This window comes from Lissotriton helveticus, chromosome 6 (genome assembly GCF_964261635.1).
Source record: "Lissotriton helveticus chromosome 6, aLisHel1.1, whole genome shotgun sequence".
Classification (NCBI taxonomy): domain Eukaryota; kingdom Metazoa; phylum Chordata; class Amphibia; order Caudata; family Salamandridae; genus Lissotriton; species Lissotriton helveticus.
Window position 1 is genome coordinate 1,091,422,343 of NC_136067.1, and position 23,971 is coordinate 1,091,446,313.

General features: G+C 47.0%; 1 protein-coding gene across 2 annotated transcripts in view; it reads right to left on the bottom strand.

Annotated features, from left to right (window-relative positions):
- The window catches only part of FH (fumarate hydratase), a 320,603-nt gene extending 296,897 nt beyond the window's left edge, over window positions 1-23,706 (bottom strand). Inside the window, exon 1 of one of the 2 annotated variants that reach the window (XM_078648745.1) lies at window positions 23,468-23,706. In XM_078648745.1, the coding sequence (XP_078504871.1) occupies window positions 23,468-23,596 (129 nt within the window). In that variant the 5' untranslated portion in view covers window positions 23,597-23,706. Of the gene's footprint in view, window positions 1-23,402 lie in introns of both variants that reach the window. The other variant, XM_078648746.1, reaches the window with a different exon arrangement.
- Window positions 23,707-23,971: the final 265 nt, after the last annotated feature.

A 23,971-nucleotide genomic window follows, 5' to 3' on the forward strand; every position in this document is an offset into this window, starting at 1 on the left:
TAGCTCCGGCTGGCTCATTTCTGATCCATGCCTCTCCTATTTCCTATATTCCCTGGGCAGCTTCTCATACTGCCTCTACCTCGCTGATACAGCTGACCTCGCAAAAGGGGGCACCCTGAACGCCAATGTCCAAACTTCTTACAATACGCACATTGATCAGAAAACAAAGTTGTTTAAGAGAAAGGGGGTACAGCAGGACGATACATCGCATGTCCACCTCTCGCATTACCTTTAAATGGTGGACCATAGACTTGAGCCAAATTAACTTTAACGTTCTTATCCTCCTTGACTTTTGCTTCCAATTCTTGACGCTCATAATACTGCGCCATAGTCAAAAAGGGAGACTGGGGAAGACGTAGTCCATGAACTCTCACTGGCCTTTAAGCGGCTAGCTATTTCTGGCAACATGTTTGCGACAAATTTGTCGACGAACAGATGCTTGCCAGTGTAATTTGTCAATGACTGCCCACTAAAGTCATGGAATGTCTCTACGAATCGTGTAAATAAATCAGAAACCGATTCATCCAATTTCTGCTACCGGCTCTAATGTAGTCCAATCTATTTTTTGGGGAGGTATAAGAGCTTCCAACTTAGTTACAATAGCTTTGGGATGGTCTAATATCACCTGTTGTGGTTTCTGTGCAGGCTAGCAGCATCTATTCCCTCTAAATTCCCCAAAGTATCACCATAAGCTACATCATCATCTACCTTCCGAAACTATCTCCACATGTCAGGGGGTGAAATAAGTCCAAAGAACATATCAACATCAGGCAATGTCATAGTACAAGAAGTAATAGTTCCTTCTACCTCTTCATAAAAAGCAGCTGGATTTTTGTGTGGATCTTGCAAAGAAGCTGAAAGAGCCATAACGTCTGCTCTACTCCAAGGGGTATAGACCCAATTATAAAATACAATTTTTTTTTGAAGGAACTAGACAAACACAGCAATATGCCTACAACCCTGAGGTCGGCTGCACACATACTTAAGGCACGACTCACAACACCGCATCACACATCCTTGAGGCCGGGCATCGCTGTACTTAAAGAGAAGAAATGGTTTTTTTTGTAAATAATTAAATGAATAAAATAAAAATTTAAATTCCGGTGCCAGTCAATTTGTAAAATGCGCTCGCTGCATGTCAATGATGTTAAATGAGTCTCAAGAACACATTTTTTTTCCCCACAAACCAAACAGTGAGATATCCGCTCAGTCTTTCGTCGTCAGGACTCGTACAATTATCCAATATAATTGCACAGAGGCACGAATTGAATGGCATACAATATGCACAATAAATCACACAAATTAATGTGAAAACTGGTCTTCTTGGAAAAATCTTCTTTTATTCGTAATCCACACAGCCAACCCTTTTCACCCCAGCGGGCTTCATCAGGGCTAATCATAAAAAAAATCATCAAATGCCACGTCCTAGCAGATTAATGGAGAGTAATCCAGAGTTCACTTCTTCTATAAGTATCCTTCTCACAACTGAACAATCTGTGGGCTATCCAAAGTTTGGGATCTCGTGTACTCGTATGTGTACGTTTCAGACAGGTGAAATTAAACGAACTCGGTCATTAACGAATTCTGGATTCGGTACTCGATTTCCCACACGCTGCCATCAAAGATGCGATAATCCTCCCGGTCAGCGAACTCGTACAATTATGCATCACCTCAACAATGAGACACCAATTGCCCCCGCCAATCTGCATCAGATCTCCTCCCCCCCCCCCACCATCTCCGTTTCTTTACCTTAATGTCCCTCTCCGTTCCAGCCCTACTCTCAATCTGGATCAGCGGTTCCCCCTTCCTGCCAAGTGCATCCCACCACACAAAGCTGCAATCACCTCGATGGCGCTGGAGTGCCGGTACCTTCTTCTACCCCTGTCGCTGTCTCTGCTGCTGTACTCCCTCCCCCTCCTCTCAAATATTTGGTGTAGAGGCCCCAGAAGTTCTTAGAACTGCTCCGCGGTGGGAGTAGTTCACTGAAGTTTTCTGACTATGTGCAGCAGTAAAGAACATCTTGTGACCACTGCAATACTGTAGGTAAGGGTCCCCTCATCCAACACATTGCTACTCTACGCTTCGCCATCAACAGTCCTAAGTCTACCAACCTGCGAGCGGCCATCGGCAATATTTTAGAGTAGCCCAGCAAGGCCACCGCCAGGGTCTGGTGGGATCTCCGACTCTACAATAGTACTCATCTCTCAGAATATATTTTCCCAGAATTTAAAAACACCGGCGCAGCCCCATGCCAAGTGTATAAAATTCGCTGCCGGGGAACGACATCTGTAACAGGTTGCATCCTCTCGGAGGCCATACCTGTGCAATCTCTTTGGTGTATAGTACATTCTATTAATGTATTTGAAGTGTATCAGTCTATGTTTGCCATGCAGAGATACGCGCTTTGTGTTGGTGCAGCAATATGACCACATGTCGTCATCGATTGCTAAGTCTAAATTGCGCTGCCAGGCCAGCCTGGCTTTAGTGTACTGGTTGGCTCTCTGTGACATTGCCAATTTGTATATGTTGGAGACTAGTTTGCGAGGTGATTTAGTTTTAATGAGATACGATAGTTCTCGAACCTCAGGGGACTCGCTCATGTCATCCGAGTTGTTGTCGTAGTGCCCTGTGCACTCTATGGAACTGGAAACACTGCAGCAACGTAGGTGATTCTATTGAGGTCGTGACTGCGTCCCAAGATTTAGCGACGCCATTCTGAAAACAGGTCTCCTACTTTATGAATGCCCAGCGCGCGGAGCGCACGTACTACCCCTTTATCGCTGCAGGGTGCCAGCCAGACCGACCTGTCTATAGGCATGTCTGGGGAGTATAACAGTGCCCCCGCCTACAGGTGCAGTATGCAGTGTCAGGCGTGTCGCGTCGAGTTCAAGGAATCCATAATCCCAGTTCTACGATCCACCGGTCCAAAAATAACGGCCGGGAGAGGGTCTGCAAACAGCCTCTCAAGCCTGAGATATGGTATGTTATCTGCACCGTGTATCCAACTGTGTGCTTGCACCCCCTGCGCCGCCCTATAATACAGCTCCAAATCGGGGGCTCCAATACCCCTAGGTGATATGGCAATGTGAGAACCCGCCACTGAACACGTGCCTGCTTGCCCACCCAAGCCAGCCTCACCATAGATTTATTGAGTCTTGTGAAAAAGGAGCGCGGTTTCACAAATCGGTATATTTGTAAACAAAAAGAGGAATCTAGGTAGTACTACCATGTTCTTGATGGAGACTCTACCGATTAGCGACAGCGGCAGCCCAATCCAAGTTTCGACGTCGTCCTCTAGTTTAGCTACAGCTGTCCCATAGTTTTCTCTAAAAACTATTTCCGAGTCCGTGTGCAGTCTGATGCCCAAATACCTAACCGAATCAGCACACAACAGCGGGTACTCCATCTCAAATGGTGAAGTGGACTGAGTGAGCGGAGAGGCAATGGACTTAGATCAATTGATCTGTAACCCTGAGAGTGCCCCGAAGTGTACCACCTCTCGCAGAACCGGGGATAGATTGCTTTCGGGTTTCCTCACGTAGAGCAGGGTGTCATCCACGTACGTTGAGACCACGATTTCGTAGGTAGGGAATCGGACGCCGCTGTGGTATTCCCTGAGCGCACATGCTAAGGGCTCAGCAATTAATGCATATAGCGTCTGTGACAAAGGACAGCCCTGGCGTGTTCCCCTGGTGATGGGAATGGAGTCTGTGACCAGGTCCCCCAGCCGGATGCGCGCGGTTGGGGTATTGTATAACTCCCTATCATTTGCAAAAAGACAGTGCCTAGCCCCATTCTAGTTAACACGTGCCTCATAAAGGGCCACTCTACCGAGTCGAAAGCCTTCTCCATGTCCAAAAAGACAGTGACAGCCTTGGTGTCCTTCCGAACATGTTGCATTGTGCCAAAGACTGTGCGCAGATTGTAAGTTAGGTTTCTGTCGGGAACAAACCTGCCTGCTCCGGGGCCACGAGTTCCGGGGTCAAAAGGGCCAAACTGGCAGCTAAAATGTTGGCAAACAGCTTCATATCCACATTTATCAAGGATAGCGGTCTGTAAGAACCACATTCCTCCGGGGGTTTACCTGGCTTGGGTACGGCTACCAAAAAAGCCTCCCTCTTTGATTGTGGCATCTGTCCCCGTTACACACATATTGTCAAACAACTCTGCTATGTGCTGGAGCAGAAGATCTATAAAGGTTTTATAAAAGTTCACCGTGGGACCATCCGAGCCCAGGGCGCTGTTTGCCTTCATTCCCGCCAGTGCCTCAATAATCTCATCTTTTTCTATGGGGAGAGAGAGGAACTCTGTGCGTGCTTGACAGGAAGGGCAACTTAATGTGCTCCAAATAATCTAGTATTTCCCCATCCATATCTGACCCGAGTAATATTGTTTAAATCTTTGAGCTTTATCTACTTCTTCATTGAGTAAATGACCCTCTTCCGGCCGAATCATGGTAACGGAGGTGCTGCCCCGTCTAGCTTTCAACATATTAGCCAGCACTGATCCCGGTCTTTCGCCCTCTCCGTACGATCGCGCTGTGGCATATTTTCCCAAGTGTTGCACTTCGCTGTCCGCCGCCTTATGATACTCCCCTAGCAATGCCTTCTTTACCTCTATGGGCTCCCCGTCCATGCCGGACTGCTGACTGGCCTCTAACTCACCAAATTTGCGCTCCAGGGTCGACAATCTCTGTCGAGTATCGCGAAGTACCTCGGAGTGTTTAGCCATGGCCGCCCCTAATGTACACTTTGAAAGTCTCCCATACGGTCTGAAAACTGTCCACCGACCCTATATTAGTAACAAAAGTTTTTATCGCTTCTGCGATCGTTTCTTTAAAAAGGGGGTCCAGCAGAGAGTAAGGAGGGAAACGCCATGTAAATGGAGGGATAGTCTTCTTAGGGGTGGACAAGACCAATAGAACAGGAGAATGATCCAACAGGGTGCGCGGCAGAACCGGACAAGAACGGATCAGGGATCTGAGATGCGATGATACAAGCCAATAATCTATACGTGTGTGTAGGTTATAGTAAGCAGAGTAGTGTGTGAAACCTCCCTCCAAGGGCTGAAGTTCTCTCCAGACATCAATGAGATCTATGCTGATCATAGCCCTTTATACAGCTCTAACTGCCGTCGACAGCCTGCTCAGCGGGCCTTCAGATCGGTCTAAGCACGGGTTCCTGACCAGATTGAAGTCACCACCCCAAAGTATTTGTGTCATCTCACTACCGCTTACAGTGTTAGCCAATGTGGTGAAGAATTCCGGGCAGTTGTAGTTAGGGCCGTAGACGTTAACCAGGAGCAAGTCAAGTCCCCTACCCTGACAGCTGGAAATCACAAACATATCCGCCGTCAGCAGACGCAACCTATAGTCAGACCTGGGGTTGGCCCATGTGAGTACTCACCTTGCGCGAGTTGTGAAGCCTGCTGCGTTGTTTCTCACAAGGCCTCTGGAACACATCATTGGGCTCTGCAGTGGGAGGTGCGTCTCCTGCAAGAAGGCTATGTCAACGTCATGTCTAGTGAGATAGTTCAGCACTTTGCGTAAATTGCGATTGTCATTGAGGCCCCCCACATTCTATGACAGCGCTCTGAGAGAATCTACAGGTCTCTGATCGTCTGTCGTTTGTAACGTGGCATCCTGAGTTCTGCGACTGACAAATGTACTGTGCAATATACATCAACATGATCGACCTCACGGTCCTCTCAACCAAAAACATTGTCCCAACCCCTCCACCCCCTCCGACCTCTCACAACTCGGTTGCGCATCATCCCATATAAGGGACTTCCCACACCACCCACCTCCAACTTAATTAACAATAGTGGTGTTTTTCACTTGCGGGCGGAGGTTGCTCTATCCACAACAACTAACTGAATGCCAGTTTTCCCCTGTCTCGACCTTCGCGCACCAACTTCTAGCATCACCCCCACCACCAATCTACAACTTGTTGCAACACATTTCAGTATGTAATTCTCAACCTAATGTCGCAAACCTTCTGGTATCGCGCATCCCAATGGGCAATTCCTGGTTCCCTTCTGAGGCTATGACAGAGTCTCCCGATTACCTTGCGACTACTGTATACCTTCTTACAGTGTTTAGGCATCAAGGAGATATGCACATTTGAGTGTTTGTAAATGCCCGCCACAGAAAAACACATATATAAAATCCTCTTATTCCTCCCTCGTTACCCATCTCCCCCAGCCCATAGAGTTCTTATCGAGTGCTTGCAACTGGTCCGGTCTCAGTCTTGCTCCTCAAGTGTTCCCCCAGCAGCCTCGTCTAGAAGCTGTCGTTCTGGGCTCTGTCGCTGTTCCCTGTGCCAGTCTTTAAGCGCCTTCTGCAGAGCCTTCGGGTCTATGAAGATGTGAACGTCCTTGCCTGTTCACCCGCAGCTTGGCCGGGTACAGCATTGCGTAGTCTAAACCCAACTCCCGCAACTGCTTCTTCATTGGGACAAATTGCCGACGTGCCTCCTGTACTCAGGCGGTGAAATCCGGATAGAGTGAAATATTCGATCCTTCGTAACGGAGCGTTTTTTTGTCCCTCGCCGCCCGCAGAGCAGCATCTCTGTCCCGATAATTTAACAGTTTTGCTATGATTGGAAGCGGCTGAGCACCTGGCTGGGGTCGGGGTCCCAAGGAGCGATGCACCCTTTCCACCACAGACATGTTCGAGAACACCTCTGCTCCCATCATGTCAACCAGGAGCTTCTCTACAAAACGTTCCATGTTTCCAGTTTGTGTCGTCTCCGGCAGGCCCGTGATCCGTAGCTCGAAGCGTCTCGAGCGTACTTCTAGATCCTCCGTTTTGTCCTGCAGCACCTGCATAATCCTGCCAAGTTTTTTATGATCCGTATCCAAGGTTGTCTGTGCCTCCTCAACTTCCGTGAGCCGTCTTTAGGACAGATCGAGCCGCTCCACATGCTTGTCCAGCCATTCCCCCATTCTGTCCATCCAGTACGAGAGGGTGTCAATTTTCGTGCCCAGGGACGAGATGCCGCTCTGCAAACCCTTTTCCATTGATAGCAGAAGACTGAGGATATCCTGCTAGTCTTCCATAGGGGTGTGGATCTATTCGACTACTCAGTGGCAGGATCATGTGACTTAGAGCGTTTCTGTTCGAAGGTCAACTTGGACTGGGTTCTGTCCGTTTTGCCCATCGTCTTCTCGTCGGAGGGGTAGTTGTGCGCAGACCGCTGCTGAAGACCCCTCTAGTAGCTGGTTGTTAGAGACACAGCCATGGAACTCCCCGCGGGCAGCAGTCTGTGGGACCCCAACACCGCTGCGCGATATTGAACCGTGGAACTAAAAGATTTTCCAGCAGCAGGAGCGTCTCCCAGGGGCGCTTGTGCCACTGTCTATTTCCGTGACGTCTCCTCCCCAGTAACTGTTTGGTTGGACCGCAACACCCGCAGTCGCGTCATTGGGCAACCAGTGCTACCCTGCAGGGAACCTCGTGTTGCGCTGCTTTTGGTCAACTCCACTGAACCGGGGTCAGGGGCGGCAGCGTTGCATCTGCAAGGCGTGTTGCTATTAGTGGTGGTAGCTTCACTTCCACTGGGAGACCCCTCCGTGTCCCCCACCACTGCTTGGCCTACCGTGGATCCCCAAGCCTCCCCTCCGATAGTGATTGTCCTTGGGTGTACTCCCTTCTATGTTGCAGCAGCAAGACCCCCAATGTCAGCTCCGGGCCAACCAGCCCCCTTTCAAGCCGCTTGGCCTGCGCACATGCGTCTTCTGAAATTGCCTGTTGCAGCAGCCGTGCCCAAGCCAAAGACCCCACGAGCCCAGTCTGTATGAGAGCACCCAAAGAGGAAAAGCAGCAGCAGCCTCTTTATTATTAATGGCGCAGGTCGCCAGCAGTCACTTAGCACACATCCTTCAATGCCGTGACTTCCAGAGCTCCTCAGCCAGCTCCTGTCTTCACAGCGCCCAGGGAAGTTGTAGGGAGCCCCTCCAGTGCTTGCCCCAGAGTTTGCTGACTCCTAGAGCCCTCTCTGGATCAAACAAAATGACTTACAGCCTCTGACTCAGCCGTTTGTGCCAATACTAGCGGCTTGCCACCTCCGCGCCCCTGCACGTAGACGTGCCCGCCGCCCCGTGCCTTCAATCTCAATACCGCCCAGCTGGACCTGCCGCGGCTCCGGCCGCTTTGCTCCTGCAGGCGGAAGGCGGGGTACTCCTCGCAGCCCACTTGGTCGGGTCACGTAGGCTCCTTCACGCACCTCGAGGACCGAACCAGACATCCTCCACAAGTTCACTGCAGCTCCGCTCGCACCGCATGCAGTCCTCGCTGACCTCTGCTGGGGTCCAACTCCAGAGTTGTTGGGAACCGGCCCGTCTGAACAACTCTCCGCCGCACGTACTGGGACGCAGCTCCGCCCACCTCCAACTGCAGCGCGAGGATCAGCGGCCGCACTCTTCACTTGGTAACTGTCGCAGCATTTACGCCCAGGAGAGGGTCACGAGGGTCAGGATTGCAGTATCGGAATGCGACCACTTTCCGATGTCTAGGCAACCTTCTTACACCAGTATTGTGTTGGTGGGAAGCAGGATAAATTGAGGATCTATATTTGGTGCAGTGGAGCTCAAGCGGCCATTCGCGTCACGAGCCAAGCTCCGCCCCAGACCCAATTATAAATAAAATATCCATTTGCATCATCTGAAGTTTTAGCTGTAGTCATTACTGCACCCTTTGGAGGAACATACAAGGGTGCAGCATCATACATCTGTTTTATAGTGACTACAAGATTACTAGTATCTGTTTCTGTCCCTACAGCTCCTTCTTGGTGTCCTGTGATCTGAACTGTTTGTTCAACTGCTACTTTCTTAGCTACCTGTTTCTCCTCTCATAATCGAAATACCTCAGCGCACAACTTAACCACTCACCTAATTAGAACGGACACTTGTGAAGGAAGAAAGGTGCGATCATATAAGTTTTTATAATCAGCATTTAGATCGGCAGGTTCTAGAGTATAAGAACATTTTCTCTAACTAGCTACTATCTCGCAAGTAAATGTTTCTGAAAAATATACCTGCTCTAGATCAGACCATTGCTGAATCATTGCAAGAATCTCTACAACGGAGTCATGCCCATAAGCTGCCTTACAGGCAGCAGATCTAAGAGTGGCCTTTCGGTCAGTGGTCAAAGTAGAGCGAGTAGCACGCACGTCTAATTTATCTTCATCTTTCTCGTCTTCGGGCAATTGCTCACCATCAGAAACTTCAGTCTCAGGAGCACTCAGGAATGTATACGGGGCGGGGGTCTATCTGACAAAATAAAATCATCTTGTGGCTTAATAAGCATGGGATAAAGGGGGCGCCGAATGGGGTACTTGCCAGTTACCTCTAAATGACGCTCCCTTTCTTTTTTCTCTTTAATTTCCCTCATTTCTTTATTTTTCAATTCCAAGGCCTTCTGAAAAATTGTCTTGCGCTGTTCTTTTTCTAATATAGCTTCTTCTCTCCTCACTCTCTCATTCACCTCTTTCACCCACATTTGTACACAATCAAACATAGCCCGACGACTTTTCTTCTTTACCAAACACTGCTCGACATACTGAATCTTTTTAAGGTCAAACGACCCATTTACAGGCCATCGTAGATCAGGATCCTTTTTAGTTTATCTGTTCCACAATGTACTATACATTATGGAAGAAATACCGTATTTAGCGTACATAAACCTATTAGGCATTTTCTCTAGGGGAGTCGGCTAAGTACTTTCTAAATCCATATTGGTAACGCCAAGACAGCAACACATTCTACAAAGTGCGCTAGGAGCAGGCATGCCAAAAATATTACAATGCGATATAATATTATAAATCAAAAATGTATTCTAAGAATTATCCAAAAGTAGAGAAAAATCTCCTCATTACCTGCCTTTATTTGCTGCAGCAAACAAACAAACCAAAATCTTCGCCAAGTTTTTTCAAAACAAAAAGTCGCTACAACGACCTTACCAAACCAAAGTCTCCAACCTCCACCTGCCAAGCTCTGAGTCACCCAACGGTCGTTTCGAAAATTCTCACACCAAAGAAGATTTCAGTCGGAACCGGCCATCACCTAGAGGGTCAGATCGGGAAAACCGGAGAACACGACGGTCTGCAAAGACAAAGCGTCTCCTCATGCAGGCTACCTCCTCAGTGAATTCCTGCCTTCCGTCACGACCGCACTCTCAGATGACCACGACTCCGATGAGTCACTATTCAGGCGCCAATTTGTGGAATAAAAAGCCTTTTATGGGGCTCACTGATGCACCGGTCCTTAAACCAACAAAGAAGAAATTGGCACGGAAGCTGGAATATAAAAAGCAGGGTATTTAATATTCACTCATGAGTGGGACTGCATCGATTCATCACCCTCGAGCACTGTATGAGGCAGTACAAGGAGTACAAAAACCAGGGGCCTTTTATATAAGTTTGTTGCCGAGTCAGCATTAGACCAAGGGGCGGTACTAGCACATACAAGAATAGGTTTTGACTAACATGGGCATGCAAATATATCTTGGTCGGCAAAGTGGGAGGGGAGTCATTTCTCCTTACATCAACAAAAACAGACTGACAGTTACAGACTAAGACAGATGCATTCTGGTAGCTACAGGTCTTTCTGAGCAGGCGCAAGGCTCTGGCTCAGCACTGAAGTAGTTAATTGTAGTTCATGACTCAAGCGAAATACAAGAGCAGGCAACAGTAAAGACAGGAGAAGCACATGGCGAGCACATGGTTGACTAAAATGAATGCCACAAACAAAATGGCTTTAGCTTATGAGAATGATAATTTCTGCAGTTTCCACAGAATGAGTAAAAACTGCTCAAAACTAAACTTCTCTAAAACGCAAGTCATGTTATTTGGTAGGAATTCTTCCTTTTGGTCTCCGAGATGGTGGCCCCAGAAACTTGGCATCCTTCCAACCGCTGTGGCAAAGGTTACAAACCTTGGGGTTTTTCATAACAATAAATTGACTTGTGTGTCAGATTAAACATATCACGTCTGCCTCTTTTTTCATGCTGAAACTGCTGAGGAAAGTGCTCAATTTCATCCCATCGAAACTGCAGAAAACTGCTGTATTCTCTCTCTCTCATTGAATCAACGCTAGACTACTGCAATGCCCTTTTCATGAATATTCAGAAAAGATTTCTGAAGTTACAGGCTATTCAGAACGCAGGGGCTAGGCTACTGCTGGGTATCTCTAAATACAAATCATTATCACAATCTCTAAAACAGCTGCACTGGTTTACGATCAGAAAGTACATTTAATTTAAGGCATTATGCATAGCATTTAAGTCATTACACGACATAGGCCCCAAATATCTTAAACGTTTCTTTCCTACACTCTAGCTAGACATCTGATCTGAATCCTTGCACAATCTTGAGATTACCAGGTTTAGGAGATCCTCATGGGATGGCAAACGTTTTGTGGTCTGCACCGCCACACTATGGAACTCTTTGCCACTCAATCTTAAAAGAACTACTGACCTATTGGTATTTAGGAAAGCATTCAAACTTGGCTCTTTATCCAATAGAAATTTTGATCTTCCCTTCCCCATTCCTTTATGAATTAGTCTGCTTTTTCAGCAATGACCCAACAAAAGCAGAATCACTGCAGGAGGAGCACATACAGCACGCTAAATTGCTAGAAAGTCTCAGAGTGATAGACATTAGATCATTCACCCAGATAAAACATGCAGAGGCTGACAAATCAAATGAGCTTCTTGCCAGAATACGGAGAGATGCACCACCACCCACCGCTATACATGAAATAACCACACCGGGCGGGGAAACTGTACACACCTAGCATGAAATCAACTAGGCTTTTCGCACATACAATGAAACCTTATACAGCGCACCCACTCACACGGCAAGCGCCCTCATAGACGCCTTCCTAGATGATCGGACCTACCCCCAACTTAGCAAAGAGGGCCAAGACAAGCTGACAGGCCCCATCATGAGAACAGAAATCAAAGCAGCCATTAGAGAGCTACCGCTTAACAAGGCGCCAGGCCTTAATAGCCTACAAATATAATTTTTCTACAATCTGAGGTCTTAGCCCCCCAGCTGGAGCAGTTCTATAAAACAGCGCTAGAAGTAGGCCATCTACCCCCCACCACCATACAGGCGCTAGTGGTTTCACTCCCCAAGCCGGGACGAGATGCCATGGACATCACAGGATGCCACCCACTATCCCTCCTTGCCACAAAATACAAGACACTGAGAAAAATACCGGTGCGCTGGCTACACCCATACCTGACTAAATGAATCCACACGGACTAATGCAGCTTTGTGCCAGCATGCAGCACATCACTGAACATTAGAAGACTGTACCATGATATGGAAGTCATCCCGGTAGACCATAAAAATGCATTACACTAGACCTAAAACAAGCATTTGATACAATTAAATGGGACTATATGTTTAAGGCCTTTGAAAAGTTTGGTATACCACCTGCCTATATACACAATGGATACAGCTGCTATACGCGGTTCCCACAGCTAGAGTCCGTACCGGAAGTCACATATCGCGACATACCCAGTAGGCAGAGGCACATGGCAAGGATGTCCCTTATCGCCTTTATTATTTGTGCTTGCCCTGGAGCAGTAAGCTATCAAATTAATAAAGGAGGCAGGACAAAAAGGAATCCAACTAGGTAATACCATGCATATGCTATCAGCATATGCAGATGACTTAATATATGCCCACGATCTGATCGACACTCTGAAGCCGATATCATGTACTTTGTCACAATTGGAGTACGTATCGGGACTTCCCATAAATAAGACAGTCACACACTTTCTTCTTTTGTGATGGCGACTGTCCAGATGCAATTTGATTTGGACAATATACCCTATAAGTAGCACAGCACCCGTTCAAGTATGTAGGAATCCAAATTTACAGATCCCAGCAAGACTTAAAAGGCCACCTGACCAAAGAGATCCGCGCCCAGGCGACCTTATGGATCTCACTGCCCCTATCAGTGATGGGCCGTATAGCCATATACAAGATGGTGGTTCTTCCAGTCCTCTTGGAAAGGCATCAGCTGCAGTGTTCCTTATGCCTCGCACCTGGCACAAACGTAAGTCAACATTGCCGAAAAGGCAAGCCTTGACCCGTTTTCTGATCAGGCCTAGTAGGATGGGACATTTTGCTGTCTGGGCATTAACTGCATGCACTACTGACATGTTGTCAGACCAAAAGACTATCTCCCCATCTTGTAGCTTCCTGGGCCATAGCTTGGTTACCAGTGTTATGGGGAAGAGCTCTAGTACTGCAACATTCTTAGCTGGTGTCAGGTGTTGAGCCACTTAGCTGCCCACCAGTGGGATCCCAATATGGCTCCAAAACCTTCGCACCCCAACGCACCGTGAAGAGCCCAATCTGCTGGTTGGTTACCTGTGGAGCTCGCCATATCAGGGCCCCATTTACGTTTCTAAGGAATGCAGGCCGCATGATCAGGTCCTTTTTGATCCCCTGGTTAAGCCGAACCAAGTGATGCTTCCTGACTGCCTTTACTGAAGCCCTAGCCAATCTGCGGGCAAACGGCCTACCAGCTGGGATTACTCTGGCAGCAAAGTTGAGCCTGTCTAACAAGCTCTGGATGTTTCCTCGTATAACCTTCACCCTAGCCAGCATGCTTTCGATCTCTGTGCAAAAGGTCAATATCGTGTCCTGCGGCACACAACACATACCCTTCACTGGGTCTAGCTCTAAGCCCAAAAATGTGAGGGCAGGGGTGGGACCTAAAAGGCAGACAATGTCTCCTGGCATTCGTGAATGCCTGCTTTTCCCACCAATAGGAAGTCATCCAGGTAGTGCATGGCACTCCCCAGGGGGCCCTGTTTTGAGTGCCCATTCCAGGAAGGTGATATATAAAATGGACAACCCAGTATACCCTTGAGGGCTTGGGCAAAAGTGCCTTCTAGTGATTTGCTAAATATACACAGTTGAATAATTTGATATCTTAGTCAAATGCAGAAATAGTGATTTATCTGCCTAATATGCTTTTCAACAATGATTTGAAAACGAATTCCTTTTGAGTATAAGAATCAATCTTCGCAAGAAAATAACTTATAATAATAAGCAGCAAAGACACGGGTAGGTCTTAAAAATATAGTCCATTTGATCTTGTAAATTCATAAAGGGTACTCAGAATAATACAGACATTGAAATCAGAAGGCGGCTGTTACAGTGACTGAACATTCACAATTCCAACTCTAGACACTTTCTGCGAAGATTGATTCTTATACTCAAAAGGAATTTGTTTTCAAATCATTGTTGAATAGCACATTAGGCAGATAAATCACTTTTTCTGCATTTGACTAAAATATCAAATTATCCAACTGTGTATATTTAGCAAATCCCTTGAAGGCACATTTACCTATCCCATTCCAGGAAGGAGCTGAATGCTTCAATGAACGAACAGAACACCGAACAGCCCATGGGCCTGCATTTGTCAAAATAGAATTTTTCTCACCACCTCATGCCGAGCAGGTGGAAACTGTTGGAGTGGACTGGTAGTAACCTAAATGAAGATTCTAGGTCCGCTTTGCCAGCAATGCAAGCAGTCCTGCCTAGCGCACCAGTGCTATTGCATTGTCGAAGAAAGCGTATGTCACTGAACATGTACCTTCTGACATGCAATTGTTCACTGATGAACCCTTAGGATATGACAGATGGTGGATTAAGCTCAATTTACCTTGTTCCTTCTTGTGGATAACACTTAGTGGCGAGACAATCAAGTTCTCGAGCGAGATGTATCCAAAAGGGCCTGCTACTCTCTGGCATTCTTTCTCCAATTTACTGTCCACTACCAAGATCTCGTATTTTGCACCATTCTCACTACTAGTGGCCCTGTGTACGGGATGGTGAACCCCTCCTTAAAACCATCAAATAGTAAATCTTGTGTGTCATGCCAGGGGTATTCCACAAGTAACGCTACTAAGATGTCAAACTTAAGGGGAGAGGGGGCTATTGTGTGAATGACCTTAAATCTGCTTGGTGCTGGGCCCTACACCCCAAGGTTAGTCCTGCCCTGGGCCCCCATCTCCCGCAAGCTGAAGCTGGGTGCATGCTGGCACACTTGGCACATGTGTGACTTAACCTGCATGCTATCCCCCATGTACATGCCCGTTGTTGTGCAATCGGCACACTGCGTTGCCCTGCCTCTAAGTGTGCAGGCCCCTGCAGCCAAACTCATTCCTGCTCCCTCGAAGGTGCTGCCTCCATGCTGAGAAATCCTTCGTATAGTATGTGCTGCCCTGTGAATCCTTGCCTTGGTGTAAGACTTATGTCCCCAGTTCCTGCTGGTGGTAGCATTTCTGGGCCCCATGTTTTGTATCCATAATTCAATGTCCTTGCTGTCCCATGTCATTGTGTGTATATATTCAATTTTCTGCCTGAAATCTCTATCATATGTTAGCCACCCTGTCCCACCATTCAGCTTGCCCTCCTCTTGGAGGATCCTTTGGTAGCTGCATAATTCTGGGCCCTGCACAGGGAACTTTTCCATTATTATGGTTGACAGGATTGAAAATGCATCAAGCCAGTTGTCTAGCATCTGCTCGGACCTTTGTCTGTGCCTTGGTTTCTTGGCCTCCACCTTGCCCGTTAACATGGTTGTGTCAGTACCCTCTTTGCTGTGCCTCAGTAAAGAGAAAATATCTAGGAATTCCTGTTTCCAAATCCTCTCCTTTGCGACTAATGGGATTCTCCATACTAGCGATGTCCTGGTGGATAGGATGGGCACTGGTGGTGTATAGACTACCTGTGCAGTATCTGGGTTTAAGTTCCCTCCATGACCTGTCTCAGTCCTTCCTTCGCCACCCTCTGTGGTGCCTGTGCTAGCGCTTATCTGGGTGTTCTTCTCGGGGTTGGCTTGCAGTGCTCTTTCTCCCTGACCCCAAACAGAGCTCAGGCCTTGCCCCCTGCTGTCGCTCTTCCTCTCTACCAATGCTCTGGACTCTGATAGGGTTTTTACCATGGCCATCAGTCCTTGCATCACGTCAACCATCTTACCCAACTGCCCCTTTATCATTGATTTCTTTTGGCTGTCGAGTTGCTTCGCCTGGTCACCTGCGCAGGGCAGAGGCGGGGGCTGTTTCATGACCTGTTGGCTCGCTGAGCTGCGGCACACGGACCAATGATGGTTTGAGGTTAGTGGTGCTTTCCTCTGCGAGGGCGTACTGCTGGGTCTCGTTGTCCTTCCCCTCTAGTAGGTGGTGGGGGGAAGGGCGTCCTGGCTCAAGGAACCACGCCAGAGTCAGAGCCTTGTGGTCTTCCAGAGTTGCCAGTTGCTCTGTTGTGGGGTGCCAAGAGTTGCAGCTCCTTGATCCGCCAGGGCCCGTGTGGCCCAGTTGGCTCCCCGAGCCTGCACCAATGCTTTAAATTATGCCCAGAAGGCTGCATTTGCCGCCTCACTTGTTTCTGCTCCAGGGTCGGGGGGTCTCTTCCATGGAGAATAGAGCTGGCGAGCTTTGCTCCTCCATTCCGGTCTGGTTCTGTGTGGCGCTGTGAACGCTGCATTCTACTCTGCTGCCCTTGCTCGTTCACCCACGCTTGAAGCTTGATCCTGGGCTCCAGAGTTCCCTCTTGTAGTATCCCGGCGCCCACTTTCCATAAATTCTGTACTTGTCCATCGATGTATCTTAAAAATAAAACAATCAAACGCCTGCCGCGTACAACGTGCAATATTATTTTGAAGTATTCGTTTTTGCCTGAAAACAGCAGAGCAGTGCCAACTGGTGGCTTTAACACGTCATGGCACCATAGAGGATGACAGCATGTGATGGGCTCCGTAGGTGCCGAAACCCAGGCTCCGTGTTTTAATTGCAATAATACATTTAAACAGAAACACGTAAACTGATATATAATGGCTCTGACAGTTAAAATGCCACAAGGACACACTCCTAGAAAATTGAGCTCCAACAATGTCTGCTAGCATAAACACGTGAGATTACTTTACTTCCAAGTGGAATTAGGCTAATGGTACCAGTTGGATGCCCAGCCAAGAAAGAGACCCACACCCCTGTTGTGCAACATTTAACTCAGAAAAACACACTGGAACAATGTTATGGGGGGGGGGGGGGGGAGTACATGGCAATCGGCCGGCAGCATCCTAAATTACTGCTGCCTGAACACTTGCTTAAAATTGGACAGAGTCCATCAGTGGCAGGATGCATGGCCAGCAGCATACCCACATAAAGGTTTCCAGGCCAGTTAAACCCAACTGGGGCCAGACTGCCGGCCCACGGAACAACAATTGCATTCCATTGGGGGAGGGAGTCTCAGCTGGTGTCAAACTCGGTGGGAGGCAGAGACATCTGCCCCCCACATCCTGCGGAGTTGTGGCAGCTGGTGTGGGCCTCCAGATGCTGAATACTGATCCCTGTTGCTCAAAATAAACCCACTGCAGTGACCCTGTACCCACGACATCGCACCCGGAGGCCTGAAACGGCTGCTGAATCCCCTTGCACGCAAATGGCCCCCTTTGCGCACCCGGTGGCCTTAATCAGCCTTGTGCACCGCAACAAGCCATGTGAGACCCCATCAGTAAAGTTTGTGGCCGCCCCAACTGCTGAGGGAAAGGCCAGTAACAAAGGCACTAGATCGCCGCCCCTTTCCTCCCCAGCAAACCGGGGTCAAAGCAGCAGCCCATCCATATGTGAACGGGTGACAATTTGGAAATCCCCAGAGGAAGGGTGGGACTCAACCAACTTTGACGGACTCAGGAACCCAACACTACCCGAGGCGACGTGACCAAACTCCTCTGCTAGACCAGACATGATCCAGGGCAGCGTGACTAAATTCCTCTGCTGTTGATCAGAAAAGAGGAATGCCTTGGGGAGATGCCCACCTAAATGGCCTGCCGCCTACAGGGAAGGCATCGTACCTGGGGAGGAGAGATCTCACCCGTGCAGTTGCCCCCCATTCCGGCTAGGTGGCCATGGAAAAAATACTAAACCCCTCCAGTGGCAGTGGGGGAACACTAAGGGGGTGTCCCCTCAAGTGTCCCCCTGTGGGGGTGGCAGGCATCCACCGTTCTTGTTGCTGCTGGTATGCTCTTCTTATCAGTGTCCCAAAGCCCAAGTACTCAAAGCAGCCGCTTTTGTAGAACTCCTTTCAACATTGTTAGCAAGTGTGAGCAGCCCTTCTGGTACCCTCCTCCCCCAACCTCTTCTGCAGGTACAACAGCGTGATCTCCCACGCTGCTCCTCCCACAGATTCTTATCATCACCTTTGACAGACCACTTATCAGACCCTATCAGCGCAGACTACTAACACCCCCCCACACAAACACACCGGAGGAAGCAGAGTCCAGAGCTAGCTCCCCACTCCAAGTGCACACTGCCCCTGCAGCTCACATTCACTTCACAGAGTCCTTGTCCCTACTAGCCTCATGTGTTTGACGAAGTCTCCCATCCCCAACAACTGTTCTTTGTTTTGTGAAATTGTGCCAGTTTCAGCTCATTTCATGAGGTTTGTTGATGCACATTACAGTGTTAAACAAAGGACAGTGGTTTGCGCGGATCTTGTTTATATAAGTGCAGACAGTGACGTCACTGTGGGCAATAAATGCGCAAATGCAGGTTCTAGTCAAGTCTAAATATGCTTTATTCGATTCTAGCCATTAAAAATCATAAAAGCAAACGGTTAAAGTACAAAAATATGCACAATAATTCCACAGTTCATTTGATAAAAAAACAATACAAAAGCTGAGCATATTAAAACATTTAATAACAGCTAATACGAGCAAATTCATTTACATATAAAAAAAATCTACTTATCCTTTTCCTTACTTTCATGATGTTCTTTAATAAAGCAGTCATAACACCAATACAGTACACGCTGTCCAGCAGCTGCAAATATAAGAAAGCAGGACGACATGGTCTCCATCCCCCCTCCTTCAATAAGGGCATAATCCATCTAGATCTTTCCCTACTGTAATGTTTACAAAATAAAATCGCATGAATAGTGGTCTGAGGAGAAGTGTTGTCACAAAGGCATGGGCTGAGGTTACTAGACCAGTCGTTCATTCTTGGGTAACTGATCAAATGGTGACAAAATGACAAACCTAAAACGCGTTAAAAAGGTATCTATTATATCCCCCAGTACAACATAGAAGAAATGGTTGTATATCAAAAGTAATCAGGGTCAATTGATGTTGGACTACCATACACTTATTCATCTCTGCAGTCATTCTTACCGACTCGAGATGGGACATGCAAATTGCTTTGAGATCCTTCCTTGATATAGAATTTATTGACTCATGAGAAATATAGTATTCTTGATGCCCCAGATCAAATATAAAATTCTTAACATATTTCAACCAGGTGTTCTTACTGGCTTGATCCAAATTCATTGAGTCCTTGATAATTTCCCTGTTTAAACCAGTAAAACTGGAGGTCCAAACTATGTGCCAGAGAAGGACCAGTTGTACGTTAATCACATCTGTAATGTAGGAGATACCCAACTCACTGTGACAGTTAAAAACTGGGGAACTCACAGGTTCTGCTAAAATATTCCTTAAAAAAAGCAATTTCCACTCTATGGATAGAGGATACGTGATAAAAAAAAAAACATATTCCGTCCCAGAATGTCGCTATGCTCATGCATTTAGCTTGGTAAATCTTTGAAAGAGGATCCCCGGAGGACTTTTGCCCATTTTCCTTAAAAAATGTAACAGGGCCGCAGTCGACTTCATGAAAAGAAGGGTTCTTGCCTTCAATGCCGGCCCCCATGACCCTGACTGCTCAAAGACAACCCCAAGGTACGTAAAGATGTTAGTGGAGGCAACCCTACTTTCTCCCAGAGGGAGACTGCTGCATTTTTTCCTCCCCCACCCGCAGGTCATAATAAAAGTTTTTTTAGCATTTAATTTGAGCACTAAATTGTCCATAAGACTGGTATACGAAGCAAGGGCCTTCTGAAGACCAAGAAGCTGCGTGTGGTCCACGAGTACTGCGTCGTCTGCATAGAGAAGGGAGACAATCGGACGTTTGTTCACATATGGCGGATCTCTAGCCTTACCTCCCAGTTCCTGTTCCAAAGAGTTTGTATATAGAGTGAACAGGAACGGCACCAAGACACAGCCTTGTCTTACTCCCCCCTCTACTTTAAACAGCGCAGTACACTCCCCTTTAGTGCCATAACGGACCTTGGTGGTGGCCCTAGAGTATAATTGCCTCAAGAACTGGACCAAGACCTGATCGGCCTTCAAGTCTGCCAAAATGTCCCATAATTTGCTGTGTCACAGTCAAAGGCGGCTGTAAGGTCTACAAATGCTACATAAAGCTTTCCTGTCTTTGCATAGGTGTATTTCCCTATTAAAATACTTACATTTAAAACCTGTTCATTTGTGCCTAGGCCTTCTCTAATGCAGGTTCTAATTCCTGAAAGTGGTTTATATTACAGCATAAATCACTGCTACATCAGGGTGTGCATTGCGAACACAGTATAAGAAAGAAACACAAACAGAAAATAGTGAGAGAGTAAGTGAATAAGTGTGTGTTGAGATACAAAATCCCTCAGAAAATTCGGAATTTGCGCGAACTTGGGCAGTTGTTAAACTGCTACACTGCATATTTTTTGAGTTGCTTCTATGTCAACAGACTGGTGTTTATTCACTGATTGTCCTTCGCTACTGGTGAGGACACACGTGATAAGGACCTCATTCTTGTACCACCCAGTGGGGTCCTGTCTCCTTCCCAGCCTTGCCTTTGGTGGGACCCTGCTGTGTCGGTGCATCGAGCAGTGTTTGTCACTGCAGGGACAAGAGTGCACACTGCATTGCCAGCAACCATAAATGAAAACACTAAAGTTCCAGGAGCCGACATCACACGACCTCTGACTATCGTCTTACAGGAAGCAATGACAATCTGTGAAACCATTTACATTATAGGAATAGACCTACTAGACAGGGGCATCACATACAGTTATAACGTTTAACTACATTAAAATGTACAATTACAAAAATAACATGGAAGTCCTCAGTAAATAAAAGTCATTGAGTTTAATTTTTGGATATAGCAAAGCAATGCTTCAGCCGTCAATGGTGTGATGTGATCTATGGGTCCATCATTCTGCACTTAACAATTCTATGTGGCTCTAATTTAATCTAAATATTAATTGAACCACCTGCAAACCAGTCAAGATTTTGAGCTTTAGGTAAGAATGTAGCGACCAAGTATGAGGAACTGTTTGTCTAAATGTATTACAGAGTTTGACATACTATTTTAACGTTTCTTTCCATGAAAATTATGCAGTTTTTGTCTGAGTGTTTAAAAGTGCTTAGAAGCTCTAGGTCCTAGAGCTTCACCTAGAGTCTAGGTGATGCATCTATGTTGCTTGGTTTTCACCTTCAGCATGGATTGGTTGCCAGAAGATATGGCTTACTTCTCCCAGCCTCCCTTCTTCCCTTGTGCACCTCTCTCATACTAGATTCTCCCCTCCCTTCATTCTCTTCTCTCCCCAACTTCTGTTCTCTCCCTTCCTCCTTCCCACAGCACATCAACTACCCATCATCCATTTCAGCACTTTTATTTCTCATCCACCATTCGTTATCTTTTCTCCACAACTCTTACCACCCAACCTTACTCCTTTTCACAGCCAGTCTGTCCTCCCTGCCTTAGCCCTTCTTCTCTACTCATCCTCCCCACCCATCATCTTTAGAGAGCCTTATTCTCATTCCAACAGCTCCTCCTTTCATCCTTTCTGCACCATGCAGTTTGGCTTCCCTCTGCCCCACCCAGCACCTTTTGACACTGTTAACCACAACACTCTTCAACAGAGAACGGGTTTGTAAGGCACAGTGCTTAAATGGTTTGCCTCATTCCTCTCAGACAGATCCCAAATGATCAAAATAGCTAACAGTCTTTAGTCTTCATTTGCGGTAGGTCATGGCATCCCTCAAGGTTCTATCCTTACACCCACTTTGTTCAATCATGATATAAAACCATTGGAAAATCTCCTAAGTAAATCTGGGATCCGTTAGCATCTCTATGCGGATGAAACTCAAGTCTACCTTAAGGTGTCTTCCGCACACAATATCTCAATCCTCAACTCTATCCAAAACTGGTTGTTAGCTCATCAACTCATTCTGAGTCCATCCAAAACTGAATTCCTCCTTCTCTCTACCTCACTCTCTCCTCCTCCTGTTCAATCTTGGATGGATCAGTTGAATTTACTCAACACTAAACCCATCATTGTTGACAATGCAAAATCCCTGGGTGTCATACTTGACAAAAGGCTCAATCTACTCTCCTACATCAATTCCATGGCAAAGAATGCATGATACCTACTGCGCCTTCTCTGGGGGGATTTGTGGTTTCTTTCCGGAGCAAGATCTAAAAACCTTGGTCCAATCTCTGGTTCTCTCTAGATTGGACTATTGCAATTCTCTTCTTGCTGGCCTTCCCAAATCCCACCTTTCCTTTCTTAAATCCGTTCTCCATTCAGCAGCTCGTTTTATATTTGGGGCCAAAAGAAGTAACCACATCATACCCGTTTTGTCTTCTCTTCGATGGCTTCCCATCGAGGCAAGATCAATCTACAAGACTGCCTGTATCATCCACAAAGCCATGCACACTTCCTCCCCTAGATACCTGGCAAATAAACTGAAAATCTCTGGAGGCTATAGACCATTTCGTAATGCGGAAAATGTACTGCTTACGCCACCCACCTTCAAAAGGGAAAGATCGATGGCGCAATCGTTCTCAGGCAAAGCAGTGGGAATCTGGAACTTGTTTCCTCCACTACTCCATACCACCACCTCCACCAGGACCTTCAAAACTGACCTCAAATCTCTTCTCTTCCAAAAACACTTATAGAACTAATACACCCCTTTTCATTTCCCTCAAGGAAGCTCTTTCATTATTGTAAATTTGTAATATCTGCCTGTACAATCTTCATCATATTGTGTTTTTTGGTGTATTTTTGAGTGATTGCCATCTATTGTTTTATTTCACCTGTTCTGGTTTCTCATTTGTTTCTGCAAAATGTAAAGTTGTAATAGCCTCCTCGTGTAAAGTAATAGATTCTATTGTGAAGCGCTCCGACACCTTTGGGTAAAGTCCGCGCTATATAAAAATGCATTCAATAAATAAATAACCGCGGTAACGCGTTTCCATGCTTCGCTGGGGGTGGTAAGTGCCATTATAAATAAAATTACAACACAAAATAGTTGCCACGGTCATGTCGTTGTCTACGTTTGATAGGATTCGCTGCTTTAAAACAACAAACTACCTTTGAAAGGGTATCTCTAGTTAGGATGTCAAAGAAGTGGAAAAATAAAGGGGAGGGCGTCAGACACAGCGAAATGTCAAAGCAAAGACTAGAGGGGGGGACACCTTGCCTGCAACTGCACGCAAGGTGTTCGCCACCCTGGCTGCACAGGCGGGAGGCGCAACGACATACCAGTAGACCCAGGACTCTAGGTCTTGAAAAGGTCACCCTGCGCTCCCCTTTCCCAGGCGTTTTACCATTCTGCGCGAGGCGGCGTCCACTGGTGATGGGAGCAGAAAGTGGCGGTGCTGGTGGGAACAGCAACTGAGAGCCCCAGGACCGGCCTGCCTGAGCCGCTGGTGGATCACGCGGATTGAGCGGTGCATTTCGTAGTGCAGTAGTCAAACTAGATGTAGTGGTTGGAAGGTGACACGGGGGTGTGCCCGGGGCGTAGAACAGACATGTGCAGGAGTGCCAAACGCCATGTGCAATAGACATGGAAAGGAGTCTACAGCTACTGGCTACTTTTATTGAATCGCAAAGCCGCGGCCATGTTTGTAGTACATCTGTTCTTATATATTCCAAACACAACGTGTTGGTTACTCTAAATGCAAAGGTTCCAGTGCGCGATACTGTTTTACATTTCTTTTTTTGCTCACTATATAGCAATTACAAACTATCGGTATACTTATCGGGTATTCGGTAGAAGCGTAAAACTTTATCATTCACTTTACTTTTCCCTCCTCCACTATTCATACAAT